This window comes from Ammospiza nelsoni, chromosome Z (genome assembly GCF_027579445.1).
Source record: "Ammospiza nelsoni isolate bAmmNel1 chromosome Z, bAmmNel1.pri, whole genome shotgun sequence".
Taxonomy (NCBI): Eukaryota; Metazoa; Chordata; class Aves; order Passeriformes; family Passerellidae; genus Ammospiza; species Ammospiza nelsoni.
In genome coordinates, this window is record NC_080669.1 from 87,674,532 (window position 1) to 87,690,086 (window position 15,555).

At 48.6% G+C, this 15,555-nt stretch overlaps 1 protein-coding gene across 1 annotated transcript in view; it reads right to left on the reverse strand.

Moving 5' to 3' along the window:
• MYO5B (myosin VB) overlaps positions 1 to 15,555 on the reverse strand; it is a 149,933-nt gene that overhangs the window by 94,355 nt on the left and 40,023 nt on the right. Inside the window, exons 5-7 of the mRNA XM_059491981.1 lie at positions 5,342 to 5,498; positions 3,278 to 3,421; positions 1,753 to 1,834 (exon numbers count right to left, since the gene is read on the reverse strand). Of these exons, the coding sequence (XP_059347964.1) occupies positions 1,753 to 1,834; positions 3,278 to 3,421; positions 5,342 to 5,498 (383 nt within the window). The remainder of the gene's footprint in view (positions 1 to 1,752; positions 1,835 to 3,277; positions 3,422 to 5,341; positions 5,499 to 15,555) is intronic.

Consider the following 15,555-nt stretch of genomic DNA (forward strand, 5'->3'; position numbering starts at 1 on the left):
ATTAAAAACATCACTCAAAAAAAAAGAAAAACAAGTGAATTGTGCACCTCTGCACCCATAGCCCCCTGCTCAGCACCAGCAATCCCACAGGCAAGGGCTGAGCCTGTGTCACACCAACAGGAGCAGCTCACAGACCCACATCCCCACCGACCCCGTGAGCAGCCCCACATCTGACAGCCCCCAAAACGCTTTGGGGAGGCTTCCTCCAGCTATTGCAAGGTGAGAGGGCAGGAAACACCAAGGGAACACCCCTTCACCTTTGGAAAGAGCTGCTTCTTCTCCAACACCTGCTGGACACCTGGGCCTGCTGTGACACAGCAAATGCAAAGAGCCACGGAGAGTAGCTGGACACTGACAAGCACTGGCACCAAATTTTGATTAGAAATGACCCAAGAAGGCTTCCTTGCAGCTAATGGCCCTGGCACCCACTCCCCCTGCACCGCCAGCTGTTGCCATTACACATTCATCCCTGAGATGCTGAAGCTGAGCCACAGTCACAACTGCACAAACGTGTCCTGGGTGATGCACCAGGACAGCAAAGGCTCTCAGCCTGCACTCCTGCCAGTCACACAAACACAGATGATGCTTTTAGAGAGCTGTGATGAGTAAGACTGGTATTTCCCCTGATCCACATGTTCCCAAGAAGAGAGCAGTGATTTCACAGCTGGAGCTCTCACACGTCAACTCATCTCCCAGAAGGAGCTGAAAAAGTTTGTGTCTGAATTTTAAGATGCCAGCAAACATCATCATTACCCAGGGTATGTTTTTAAAGATGAAGCACATAAATATGGCATAAACTCTTGAAAAGGGTCCATGTGATGTGCTCTGTGCAGGCAATGTGCCTACAGTGACCCAAAAGGTCATTAAGGCAAGCTCAGGATTACCCAGAAACTGAAATCCCCTCTCTTCATCTGCCATTCCACTGTAGTGTGGATGGCAGCTTCTGCAAGACCCTGTGGTGGGATCAGAACCTGCCTTGCTCCCTGTTCAAAATAGGTTAAAAGCCTGGTTTGAACCTTGCTTTTCTCCCTAAGCAACAGCAAATATTCAAGATTTAAAAATAATTAAAATTTATCCCTGTGCCACCTGCTGCGAGTGCAAACCCTCTGAATCAAGTGTTCTACTGAGGCTTTGCTGCAAATACTGGGCGGAAAAACCCAACCCACTCCAGGAGTTAGCCATTGAAAAGAAAGAAACATAACTAATTCAAAGGACACAACCACTCCTGCCAAGACACTGGCCAGATCAGTCCACACTCACATCTGATTTAAAGCACACACCTTATGCAAGGTTGGTACAATATTAACACATGATCTCCCTGCATCAGCTGGCATACACCACAGCAGTGTAGTTTCACTGCAGCTGAAGCTACTGCAATTTCACTGCTGATTTTTACAAAATCATGGAATCACAAAATGGTTTGGGTTGGAAGGGACCTTAAAGAGACACCTTCCACTGTCCCAGGCTGCTCCAAGCCCCATCCAACCCAGCCCCAGACACTCCCAGGGATCCGGGGGCAGCCACAGCTTCTGGGGGAACCCACCCTCACCCAAGGTGCCATGTCCCTGGAGATGATGGGGTGAGCAAACCTGTGCTCCAGCCAGCAGCAGAGCCCTGCAGTCTCATCCCCCTGCCCTCCTCCCAGGGCACACAGCCTCCCCAGGGACCTGCATTTCTGACCCCACCACCTTCCCCTGCTGCCCTCAGGCCCAGGCAGCAGCCAGCAGGGCACAGGGATGTGCCAGCACTTACTGAGTCCAAGGTCTTTGAATTCTGGGAGGCTTGAGGAGGCACAGAGCTGGTAGAAGATGTGGTAGTTGCGCTCGTCCTCTGCCTGTGGGGAAACACTGAGTTACCAGAGGCACAGAGGGGTCACAGCAGTGCTCCCACCCTCACACTGAGCCCAGGGCCATCCTGGTCCCATCCCCTGCCTCCCACCACCGAGACCTGTCAGTGACACCAACACAAAGACATTTTCCTTGCCACCTGGGAGAAAGGAGGTGCCAAACCTGACCAACACACACTGCCCATCAGGCAAAGAAAGTAAATAACTCTGTATTACCTTCTACATCTTATCCCTCTCTGGATGAATGAAGCAGCAAGCACTGAGTTGCAAACCCACAGTAATATAAAAAGAAGGTGGCTTATTCTTCATAGCTTCTCAAAGTTGTCAGGTTTTTAAGATTTTTATAGTTGGAGCACTTTTTTTTGTGTTTAAGGACAAAATTTTTGCAGTAGCTTCTGATCTACCTTCCAAGGAGAAGCTAAGAAAGCCTCTCCTGAGCCTGCACAAGAAACTCAATGGATGTGCTGTGGTAGACATCAGCCTTCTCAGCCCATCTCCTGCCCTTCTTCATCTTCAAAACTGAGCACTGCTGCCTCCATTTGTTCTCCCTGGCTCCTTATCTAACAAGTCTCCCAGGTACACCTTGTGGGAATTTATAAAATTAGAAAGTTTTGAGAAAGTTGTGAAAAAGACAGGTTCTAGAGACAGCAGGACAAGAGACAGCCCAGGACAAGGGTCATCAGGCTGGAATCATAAAGAACTCCAAGACTGAGTCCAAAAGACACATCTGGAAGCTGTGTCCACCAAGGAAGCGACAGGAGAAGGGAAAACAGCCTCAAGTTGTGCCAGGGGAGGTTTAGGTGGGCTATCAGGAACAGTTCCTCCATGGAAAGGGCTGTCCAGCCCTGGCACAGCTGCAAAAGCCATGGTGGAGTCCCCACCTCTGGAGGGGTTTAAAAGCCATGTGGAAGTGACACTTGGGAATGTGATCACAAGAGGATGGAAAAGGACTTTGTACAAGAGCATGGGGGGACAGGACAAGGAATGATGGCTTCCCATGGACAGAGAATATGTTTAGGTTGGATATTGGAAAGGATTTCCTGGCTGGGAGGGTGGGCAGGCCCTGGCCCAGGGTGCCCAGAGCAGCTGTGGCTGCCCCTGGATCCCTGGCAGTGCCCCAGGCCAGGCTGGATGGGGCTGGGAGCAGCCTGGGACAGTGGGAGGTGTCCCTGCCATGGCAGGGGGAGAATGAGGTGATCTTTAAAATCCCTTCGCATCCAAACCATTCCATGATGATGATTCTGTGATGGGTATGGCAGTGCTGGAGAGATGGTTGGATTCAGCTGTCTTAGAGGTCACTTCAACCTAAATGATTCTGTGGTTCTATTTGTGAAGAGATTTTTTTTCTTATCCACAGAAAAGGCCCAGACTATTGAATTCCTGGATACAGCACCCAAAAGAAAAAAAGGACAAAGCCCCACAACTCCTCACCTGAAATACAACCCGAGATTTTTCCAGCAGATATGTCCTCATGTTGGCACCAATGATGTGGTATCTTTTATCAAAGCCAATCTGAATGTATTTCCCAAAGCGGCTGCTGTTGTCATTCCTTGTTGTTTTAGCATTTCCAATGGCCTGAATAAAACAAACAAAATTAAACATTAAATTTTAATTGATTTTAAAAAATTTTTTAACATTTCAATTTGCAATCAGTGTTATATGAACAGGCACAGGGGGTTTTGAGGGAAACCCCTTCCCAGATGCAGAAGGCAGAAGAGCAATGGGACTTCGGGGAAGACTCTTCACTGAAAAGGGTTTTTATGGAAGAAAAATGCATACAAGCAGCAACAAATATTTGTACAGCAATTAAACCATCCACATCCCAAAAGCCTCAACATTTGAGTTGAGGATGCCCCCACCTTTGTTCAGAGTCACCTCATAGGATGCCTCCACCTTTGTTCAGTCAACACCAGCAGCTTCCCTGGATAGGTCTCCTTCCCCCACAAGCCCATTTACCTCAGGGTTTTTCTGCAAACCAGGCAGTTTTCTTTTATGGTTTTTTTTCTGAATAGGCAATGTTCTCATCAATTTCCAATAAAGACAGGCAGGTTGCCTGGCCTCAGCACTTAGAAATTACATCCAGAACTGAACACAGGCAGGAAAATTAGAGCAATAAAATTCTGGGGTCATATAGAAGAATAGTGTGCACAATGAATTTTTTTCTTGGATGGTTTTAAGTGCCCTCCTGGTAGTGCAGCTGCATTTCACAGAGGCAGGGGAGACGGGTGAGGAAAGGAGTAAACTTTAAGCGGGTTTACCACGTGTAAACCTGTAGGAAACCAGCCAGATTTCCCCATCAGCCACACACCTGCTGGCTTTTCTTACTGCTCACCTGCAGCCCCACTGGCCTGGACACTGCAGCTCACCCTCATGGGTGTCAGGCCACAGGTGCTGCCACTTGTCAGGCTGTGTCTCACCCCCTCTCTGTGTGTCAGACAATCTGGCACAAGTGATGGAAAGCCTCCCTAAAGGCTGAGCCAAGCCTAAGGTTAAGCACAGGACAACACCACACTGCACTAAAGCAGCATTGCTGGCTCCTGCCTTGAAAGTCACACGAGTCTGAAGAGCTTCACGGACTGATTTGGAAAAGCCCAAATCAGCTGAAGGTACTTCATGGCTCCAAAATCTGTTTGGAAAACGGGATTTAGGCACTCAGACATTTATTTTCACCATCTGGCTTCAGTGAAAGGAAACAAAGCTGCTTTTCCCCTTTCTTTTGTATTTATAAGAAGAATTCTTTTCCTTCAGAGCAGGGATTTCCCTAAAATGAGACTTGTTACTCCCCTATCACAGATCAACTGGGTTGGAAAAGCCCTCCCAGCCCATCAAGCCCAAGTTGTGCTTGATGCCCACCTTGTCACTAGCCCAGAGCACTGAGTGCCACATCCAGGCTTCGCTTGGACACCTCCAGGGATGGGCACTTCAACACCTCCCTGGACAGCCCCTTCAATGCCTGACCACCCTTTCCATGAAGAAATTCCTGTAATGTCCAGCCTAAACCTCCTGTGGCACAGCTTAAGACTGTGTCCTTTGGTGTCATTGCTGTTGCCTAGGGGAAGAGGTCGGTACATGATTGATAGCAACAGAAAACTAACAAAAATAAAAATTAATTTAAATATCAGATTAATCCCTCCTTCTATATTCCATGTCTGTACAACAAAAGAAGGAGATTAGGGCACACCATGGAGTAACAAAGGAGGAAGAAGATGATTAAACACTAACAGTGCCGGCTGGATTCTTGAGCTCTCCACTCTGGAGCCCCATCAATGCCCAGCTCCTGGACATGTGGTGGGGATACTCAGGCTCAGCTTTAAGACCATCAAATGCAGGTGCAATTGGGGTGGTCTAAATGGAGGCTGTTGGTGCCTCTCTGCCTTTCAGCCCAGCTCCAGCTGATTTACAGCTGTTATGCTGTAAACCCCCAGGTTTGTCACTATCCTTGTGACTTAGGGCGAGACAGAGTGATCAGGACAAAGGAAAGGGAGCAGCTTTTACCTCCATGATGGGGCTGGAGGCCAGGACTTTGGTTTCGATGTTGGTCTCGCTGGCGGAGCCCCCGACGGTGGCGAAGAAGCGCATGGCGTATTTGGCAGAGACCGTCTTGCCCGCCCCCGACTCCCCGCTGACGATGATGGACTGGTTCTTCTCATCCCTGGGGGGAGCCAGAGCAGCAGAGTCAATGAATGATAAGCTCCTCTGAGTTAATCCATTTTCCTGTTTGCTGTTTGCACCCTCATCCCGCGTCGCTGGTCCCTCGCCCTGTGGCCACCCCACGTTACAGACACTGGATTTCTCCTGGACTAGGAAAGTAATACATAGCTGTGACACTTGCCAGAGAACACATGGAGGACACTGGACATCTCCAGAACGCCCCCAGACACTGGACATCTCCAGGACATCGCCAAAGGCTTGCAGAGGCAGTGGGAACTGAGCCCCTGCATGAAGCACTACTGCCTCCCTCATCCTGAGTCTCTGGGGAGCCCGTTTCTCACAAAACACCCAAACTCTGCTGCTGGGCATCTGTCTGGAGAACTATTAACAGGCATTGGCTGAGTTTCAGCTCCTAGTTCTGTATATTTAATTTTCCCTCCCAGCTCCTTCACTCAAGCAATTGAGACTTTGCTCATTAAAACACAGTCAACTTGTGAAAATTGCTTTTAAAACACAGTTACTCAGAAAGATTCCTCTACACTCAAATCGCACTAAAAACACTGAAGTTGTAAAATCAAGCATCCTAAAATCGGGACACAGAAGAAGTCACTTGATTCCCTGTGTAATTATATGAGTATCAGTACTTTCACACAACTCCCAGCATCTGGTTGAAACTTTGACGACCCCAATACAAAGCAGGTCTGACATCAGACTCCCACCAGTGACTCATCCCCAAACCCTGTGGCACTGTGAGGTCACTGGAGTGCAGAGGTACTTCACCAGATACCTCCAGGGCATGGGACTTTGCACAGAGAAGCTGGGGCTGCACCATTTCATGCAGCTCCTGAGCCTTGCACAGAGCACAAGCTCTTCCAAATGCCTTTTTCCCCTTGCAAAATTAATCATTCACACAAAAGCTGTTGCAGAAGTCACCATGAAATAGCCAGTCCTTCCCAGCATGGTACACACCAGATACCTCCCTATAATTAATCTGTTTAACATGCTTGAGCTGCAAGGCAAAGAAAGGGCCAAGGCAGTAAGAGGAGCTCATTTTCAGACCTACATCCCTCCAGGAAAAGGTTTGCTGGGTCCAGGGCCAAGCTCCTCTGCTGCAGTGGGATTCACACCCGAGGGCATCATCAGCACACAGCAAACCCAGCAACTCTGCAATTTGGCTGCAGATTTTGGGAAGTGCAGAGTTTTCACTGCAGGATTTGTTATAAGCTCCCAAAATACCCGAGGTCTTGGGTAAGCTGTAAGGACATAATTGAGTGTGTTTTTAAGTAAGATCAACTTAAGCTTCCCAGACTCTGCCCTGGCTTCCATGAATCACAGCTGAAAGCAGGCACAGAAAATCCCATGCACAAGTACAACAATAAATTTATACCTTGCAGTTCTCTTGACATCAGGAAACACCATCAAAACATATTTCAGTTTAAGATACTCAGTTCAAGTTTATAACAGATGAGGACAAAGGCTAAATGATTGCCATACCCCACTTTTGTAGTTCCAAAGTACAAAAGACGCACAACACCATTACTTCACTGTCAGGCACAAACATCTTAATTCCTTCAAGGCTCAGGATAATTGGTTTGAGAAAAAAACCTCAGCCAAGTCACATGTAGCATTTTGGTGCAGCCATGACTTTGAGGCACTTTCAGCAGCAGCAGACTGACAAGACAATTTCCAGCTCTCTCCATTTTTCAGACACCAGTTCTCAAAGTGTATCTTAATCCATCCCCTAGCCAGCTAGTTCTCCTGGGTACCAGCCAAGGGGAAGGCAAGAGGGGCCTCCAAGCACCCCAGCAGCCAGGCAGCAGTGCAGAAACATGGGCTGTGAGTGGGGCACACCCTCCTGAGAGCCAGAGCCAGCATCCCAAAGTGCTGATCCCGGTGACTCACCCGGGTGGGGACAGCCTGCTCCTGCTAAGTCACGGCGCCGTGCCCTCAGCAGGCCTTGGCAGAGCCACCCCTGAGGCCTTGGCAGAGCCACCGAGGCTCTGCCACAGCCAGCTGGCAGCATCCAGGCACGGGGCTGCCAACGTGCCAGTCTCACACCTTTGGACTCACACAGGTGTGCAGCAAACCTCTCCTGGCAGCACGGGGCAGCCAGCAGAGGAAAAGCAGTGCCAGCTCCACAGAGGGGAAGGGAAACTCAGCACCAGCCCCAGAAGGGGACTGCGTGAACCTACAGCAGCAGCTCCTGGGACAGCTGATGGCTGTCCTGACTGATCTCTGACTGACGCTCCTCCATGCTTTGATCGCCTTCGGGGAGGTGGGCTGTCATCTCTCCCTCCAGGGAACGAGTGAAAGGAGGAGAGGAAACAGCCTCAAACTGTGCCAGGGAAGGCTTAGATTGGATATCTGGAGGAATTTCTTCCTGGAAGGGGCTGCCAAGCCCCAGCACAGGCTGCTGCTGGGAAGTGATGGAGTGCCCCTGCCTGGAAGTGTTCAAACAAAGTGTGGATGTGGCACTTGGGGACATGGTTAAGGTGAACATGCTGGTGGTGCTGGCTGACAGCTGGACCTGATCTCAGAGGCCTTTTCCAGCCTTAGTGGATCCATGGTTTCGGACTCATGGACTGAGTTCCATCCGTGAAATCCCACACTGGCCATCACTGCAGGACCCAACAGACAAAATTCCTGTCAGCTGCCAAGAAACAGGCACAGAGAGGCTCTGGCATGGGCTGCAAGGGTGGATGAACAGGCTGTCCTTGGTCAGAGGAGAGGGAGAAGCAGAAGGGAGAGGTGGCAACCAAAATCCCTGCAGAAGGAGCTCTGCAAATGCAAAGCTGTCTTGGCTTAGAGATACACTTGCCTCAAAGTTACTTCAGAATTATTGTTTCCCACCCTGCTCTGCATGACAGGTATGGCCCAAGTGGCACATCTCAGATAACATTTCCCTGCCACTTTTCTCTTGAAGCCATAAGACAAAAGCACCACCAATCTGGGAGTGAGTCTTCAGCTAAATGAGGCCAAAATCTCAAAAGATGCATTACCTGGCATCCAGACAGCATTGCTGCAAGGTAGTATTTGGTAACTCATTTTTTTTCTCTTTAAGGTGCACAATTATGAGTTATTGTCACCAATTTTGACTTCTTTCATTACTTCTCTATTACCAGCTGTTGGGGTGGGCCAGGCTGGGGGAGGCAGAGACCAACCCACCTGAGAGCCCAGCTAAGGACCAACCCAGACCCACAGTTGCCCTGGGCTTCAGATCCCATCACAAAAATGTCTTTAAGTGACATTCTTAGTGCTTTATGCCTCCCTCTGGCTTGCCTCCTTTTAAACAGACATTTGCCAAAAGACACTGAGCCCAGTGACAAAACTATGGCCAACACAATTTACTGCTGCTGCAGCCACTCTGCCAGGTCCCATTTTTCCAAAGTTTCCCAAGAATTTGCCCTGATGGCTAATGTGCTGCAATATGAAATGGGCCAGGTGAGCTCTCTATAGCATCAAAAAACTTTTGGATTATATCAATAACATAAAATGAAAAGAAAGCTGCTCTCAGCAGGCCACTCAGCCTCCTGCATTTGCAGTAATGTGTCTCTTCCGGGTTTTTTTGGTGGATAGTGCATGTTCAGACACTTATTTTCCAACTTCAGGAATAAAAGCTTTCAGGAATAAAAAGGCTGCAGAGCCTTTCCAGTGTACAAGTTAACCAACTGCTGGTGCCAGCAGGGGAAGATGGATGAACCCCACAGAGCTGGTAGTGTACAGGATGCTCGGGCAGCAGAAATGGTTAAAGCCAGGCAGGAGGTGTTTGTGTTCAGTGTGGAATAAAAGACACTGAAATGTTTGGCCACCATGCAGGCACAGTGTGCAACACGGCTGCTTAAAATACATTCAATTTTGGCAGTGCCGGCGCAGGAGAAAATTATTATTGAAAAGAACCTGAGTAAAATGAAGAGTCTATGGGTGAATACTGCTTCTGATGCAGCATGGCAGCACTGCCCCATCTCCTCCTGGGGCTGGGCAGGCTCCTGTGCAACTCAGGGTTCCCACCACAGCTTTTTATGTGTGCACAAAGTACATCAAGGGCTCCTCTCCCCGTGGCTCACAGCTCACATGATGCTCAGGCTGGAAAACCACACCATGATCTGGGCTACAGCCCCCAGACATCAGTGAGGCAAACAAAACCACAAAGGAGCATAAGTCCAGCCAGAACAAGATCCAGAACAGTTTCTTCAATGCAAGAGGCACCAGCAGCTGCAGAGGTGCTTTGGAGGTGGGTAACACATCTTTCTGCAGGTGTTTGCCAGCTTAACAGCAATGCCCCTCAAGACCATGCACAGTAAGAGATGGGTGATGTCTCCAGCCAGCAAAACTAAGAGGGGGTCACTGGTGCTTTTACAACACATGAGAAACAGCATGGAATCATAGAAAAGCTAGGCTTGGGAAGGACCTTTAAAGGCCATCTAGAAAAGGCCATGAACGGGGACACCTTCCATGACCCCAGGTTGCTCCAAACCCCATCCAACTCATCCTCAGACATTTCCAAAGATGAGACAGCCACAGCTGCTCTGGGCAACCTGTAGAAATTCCTTCTTTATATCTGCTCTAGAAGTCTAATAGATAACATTTTTGAAAGGCAATATCTAAAGGCGCTGCCCAAGGCAAACAAAAGTCAGTTGGCTATGAAGAGAAAGGGCACCTCAGATTCCTTTGCTGATTAGCACTGGCTGCTAATTGCCAGCCTTTACATCCAGGGAACATATTTCCCTGCCTGCTTAAGCATTCAGTCCTTCACCTGCAGCAACACAGAGAACACTGCCGCCCTCAGAGGAGCCCCAAAACAGTCTGGGAAAGGTGTGGAGAAGCATTCACACCCCAAGGTGCCCACCTGGACACAGAGCATCAGAGCAGTCAGAGGTGTGGCCCTGCTCAGTGTTTCCATGTGCAGTCCACACCACTTTAATGTATCCAGGGCAGAACATCCCTGGAAAATCCTCACTTCAGAAAAGGGGATCGTCCAGACACTGCAATAAAGAAGGGTTTGAATCCAAGGATGGCTCTCACCACTGCTCTGCCAGAGACAGAGGAGACAAGGGACACCTCAGTGCAGATATTTACACCCTCAGCCTTCAGCAGCACTGCTTTAAAACAGTATTTGAAGACAAATATACCCAAAATATTCTTTGGACACATATATCACCAGCCGGAATTTTTCCAAAGTCATCTTTCTTTAAAGCAATAATCCAAACCCATGAGGTGGGACCTGGAACATCTAGGATTTGTTTTCACGGTCATCCCTTCAGAAAATCACCACTGGCGCAAGCAGCTTAACTGCACAACTTTATCCTGGTCTCTGCAGCGGGAGCAAAACCAGTTACAGTAAAAACACAGCTTTTCCAAGAGGGAAAAGGATCTGCAATAAATGAAGGCAGAGCCAGACCCTGTGAATAACTGTCAGGGGTCACTCCAGCTTTAATCCCAGATCTGACACTAATTCTCTGTGTCGTGGAACGAGTCAATAAGTCTCTCCACCATGGAAATCATATTTAACCTACTTCTTTCAGGTTGCTTGGAGGATTAGTGCTCATAAAGCAATCTGAAGATTAAAAATCCTTTAAGTACTGTGGTTTGAATTGAGCCTGACCACAATGAGAACACCCACAAAAGCCCTGATGCATTTCTCCATTGTCAGTGCCACACAGGCTAAGAATGGGCATAGCTACTGCACTGTGTTGCTGGAAATATAAAAAATGAAAATAAAAATTAAAAATTAAAACAAATAAAATAAATAAAATAAAAATAAATAACATTTTAAAAAGAAACCATTTAATTACCACTGGGTTTCACCCCTCAAGTGATAATGACAGCGATGCAAAACTGAGACATCAACACATCAAGTACAACTATGCTTTCAAATGAACAAACAGAAGTTGCACTCTGGAGGTCAAAATCAGAGGGTTGCAGCATTGTAACCAAGAGAAAAGCCTACTCTGAAGTGGTCTCTGAAGTCAAGAGTTGTTCCCATTTCTGTGGGATAACTGGAATTTAGAGCAGTATCACTGATGAGAGTGGCAGTGGCTTCTTTTGGTTGTTGGATCTAATTTGGGTTTTCAGAATCCCCATCATTGTTACTCAGGCAAACAGAAAACCACAACTTAGGGGCAGTTACACTTTTCCCTCAGAGAAACCCAACAAGATATTTTTCATCCAGTTGAACAAAAATGTTCAAGGACTTGTTTTCTGTTTACATTTTCAAATATCAGCTGCAAATGCACATTTTATGGTGCAGCTGCTGAAGCCAGCAGTGCTACAAGAACAGATTTTCAAGAGCTGCACATTCATTTGGGTAATTTTTTACTCTGTACCTTCCATAAATGGCATGCATTACCCTATACAACCTTTTTTTGGTCCTTCTTTTTTTTACACAGAAAACTATATTTAACATAGATAATTTTATTTTTCTAGGGATAACTTTTGATACAGTGGCATGTACTCGTGGGGGAAAATAACACTGTTTTCACCAACAATCTACACCCATATCAGCGCTTCAAAATACATTCTGGTAACAAAGGACAAGTTGGATTCCAAAGAGGTGGACTTGAGTTGAACTTGATCATCCTGATGGGTCCCTTCCAGCTCAGCATGTTCTATGATTCTGAGACGCACTGGGGGTGATGCTGCCCCTGGTTACCCTGTGCAGCTTTGGAGCCCATCTGCTCACACCCCACTGGGTTTCAGCAAGGAGCCAGACAGAAAATGTGGCCTTCAATGTCTCAGTTGCTGGGGAAAAGCCTAAAAGCAGCAGTTTGGCCCAGAATGGGCAAGGATGGGCACGCACATGGAGACCAGGCAAGGTGCAGCATTGACCTCCTCCTGCGCAGCGCGCTCCAACAGCTTGGCGGGGCAGGGCTGCTCCCTCTCCTTAACACTCATCCATGCCACATTCCCAACACCAGGACCAAACCCCATGGAGCAGATCACGGCATCTCTGCAAAGGTCAGAGTGCTTCCAGGAGATGTTCCAGTGCTCCAGGCGTTTTCCCCACGGGAGCACTGGGATTCCCACAGGCCTCAGCCTGTTCATGCCCCTTCTCCCCCAACACTCCACACAGCTGGCTGGACAGGCCCCTCCAACAGCACAGAAAATTCTCACAGCTCTGACTTTCTGTGAAATGCTGAGCTGTGTCCAGTCTGGGTGACCTTCTGGCAGGACTGATGCCTCACACACCCCGTCGGGGAGGAACACAAGCTCGGTTCCAGCACTCCAGGCATTTTCCCCACAGGAGCGTTGGGACTCCCACAGGCCCTGGCCTGTTCATGCTGCTTCTCCTCCACACAGCCGGCTGGAAGCGCCCCTCCAACAGCACAGAAAACCCTCACAGTTCTGAATTTTTCTGAAATGCTGAGTTGTGTCCTGTCTGGGTGACCTTCTGGCAGGACTGGTGTCTCCCACACCCCATCAGGGAGGAACACAAGCTGTGTTCCAGCGCTCCAGGTGTTCTCCCCATGGGAGCACTGGGACTCCCACAGGCCCTGCCCTGTTCATGCCGCTTGTCCCCAAACACTCCACACAGCCGCCTGGAAACGCCCCTCCAACAGCACAGAAAACCCTCACAGCTCTGAGTTTCTGTGAAATGTTGAGTTGCGTCCAGTCTGGATGACCTTCTGGCAGGACTGATGCCCTGCACACCCCGTCGGGGAGGAACACGAGCTCCTCAGCCTCATGGAAATGAGGTCAGCAATTCTTTTGTGTGCTGTTCCCAAGGAGAGCAAAACACGCACTCAGCCAGCTTTCCCAGCTCTCTGGCACCCTGATGCTCTGTTCTGTGCTGGGATCACACCACAGAGCATCCCTGGCTCCAGCCCAGGCCACCTGCAAGTTGCTGGAGCGCTGCAGAGGGAGGAGGCTTGGGCTGCATCCTCCCAAAAAGCACCACACACAGGAAGGAGCTATGGGATGCTGTACCAGCAGATCGGCTCTGGAGTACCAAGAGGACAGGTCAGTTGTTCTTCCACCCCATGCCAGTCCCAGAAAGAAGGTCCTGACAACTGACCACAATCCTAAGCTACTGCTGCTTGGAAAACCCCCACACTGCTATCTGACTAATTGATAATTGATGAACATTAGGAGAACCCCAGAAAGGGATTTTCAGAAACACACTGTGGGTTCCCCATCCTGAGACCTCCAGAAGTTCACTGAAGGTGTGAGGTGGCCAGCAGTGGTTGGGAAGTGGGCAAGGCCAGTGACAAGTCTCTGGGCTCTCATGTAATTACACTGCTCATAAATGCTGTTTTGAATGTTTAATGATACTTGGTGTTGCAGCTGCCTCCCCTCAGAGCTCCAGCAGTTCTCCTGCATCACAGCAGTAGTTACATGTTTGATGTAGGCTATTATCCCTCCTTCCAGTGATACTTCACACACACACTCATTACTTTAAGGCCTTTCTCTACCTTAAGCTTTCCCATGTCTGTCCCATTTATGAGTATTTATTATTTTTCTATAACAAATGTTTCATTTATTATTAAATCTGCTAGCAAATAGCACAGTCCTTATTCCAAATTGCCAAAAAGAAAACAAATTACATTTAAAAGAAGTTCATTAGCTGGCCACTTATCCCCAGAGCATCTCTGTCCTCTCACATAGCAAGTAAGATCAGAGGGTTTCTCCTCCAGTTCTTGGGAAATATTTCCTGCAGTGTCTCCCATAGATATGTTTTCTACATATCACTTCAAGAGAAGAAAAGCAATCCCTAGGGTCTTAGATCAGCGCCATCACATTCATGGGATAGCTCTTGCAAAACCTCCTCCCCTCATTCCCATCCCACTTTTAACTCTAAACAGAAGAGAATTCCTTCATTTTTCCAGTTTCCTGAATTCAAGGCTCTTGAGTTGTTTTTCTTCTGGTCCCCTTTTTAGACCAGAGCTTTACTTTTGGGATGATCCCTGCTGCACAGCCCTGGTGAGGGGCAGCACAGCTCAGTGCCCCAGCTCCCTGCAAGCCCCTACCCAGCCTCATTCCCCTGGAGACAAAACCCTTCCCTGCCTTTAATATAACACAGGATTCAGCCTTATTTACTGTGCCAGTCTGAGACCCCTTGCATCTCTGTTGGGGGTTAATCTCTCTTTTAACTCCTATCTGCTCTCTCTTTGTACAGCTTTAAATCCTCCTGTAAAAGCTTGAAATGTGAAGTGCTATGAAAGGGCATCCCCCACTGTGCCCACACCCCTCCCTGAGTCTATTTGCTTGTGTGCAGGGCTGTCGCTGCAATTTCTGCTCTTTTCCAGCTCCAGCCTTGCCCCCCAGAGCAGGAAAGGGAGCCCTGGTCACCTCAGGCAGCCCCAGTGGCACCTGCCTCTCTGCAGGACACAGACATTTCCCCTGTGGCTGCAGGGAGCAGAGATTTTGACAGCGCAGTGCAAAGCCTGGGTGCTCTAACTTCCAATAAAAATGGAAAACCACTGCTACACAGACTTACCTGTCTGCAGTCCAAGTGTTTGGTGGCAGGAGCAGCATGTGGCACTAGGGCTGAAGGGAGGAGATACCCTATTTCCATACAATTTACAGTTCAGGAGTTACACAACAGATATCGAGCCTGTTTGGAGCTGCAGATACCAGGCAGGGGTTATCTGGTACCCACTGAGCTGCATTTCAGACAAGATATGCAGAAGTTGAACTCATCCATCAAATCACTCCTGCATTTCTTATTTTATTCATTCTGCAAGAGCTGCCAACAACACTGTGAGCAGATCCTCAAGTGAGGAAGCAGGAAGCTCCAGTCCAGCCAACAGGTCACCAGGACAGCTGCCTTCCCACTGATATTGCAAGGGTCAGGTAAGGCCTGAAGAGCCCCTCTGTGCTCCTGGCAGAACACCACACTGTTCTGCTGTTTGGAATTAGCAGTTTCATGTGAAACAGACCCAAGATATTTTTTTTCCTAGCCTCATACAACAGCTTCGCAGGGATGCACCTGTGAAAGCATTGGCCAGACAGAGGCACCAGGGAATAAAGCCCACAGCACTTGACCCAGTCCTTGCACTTCTCAGAAGGCTTTCACAAGCCCTTTACTACCCAAGATCTCTGCCACGGTGAGAGCTGGACAC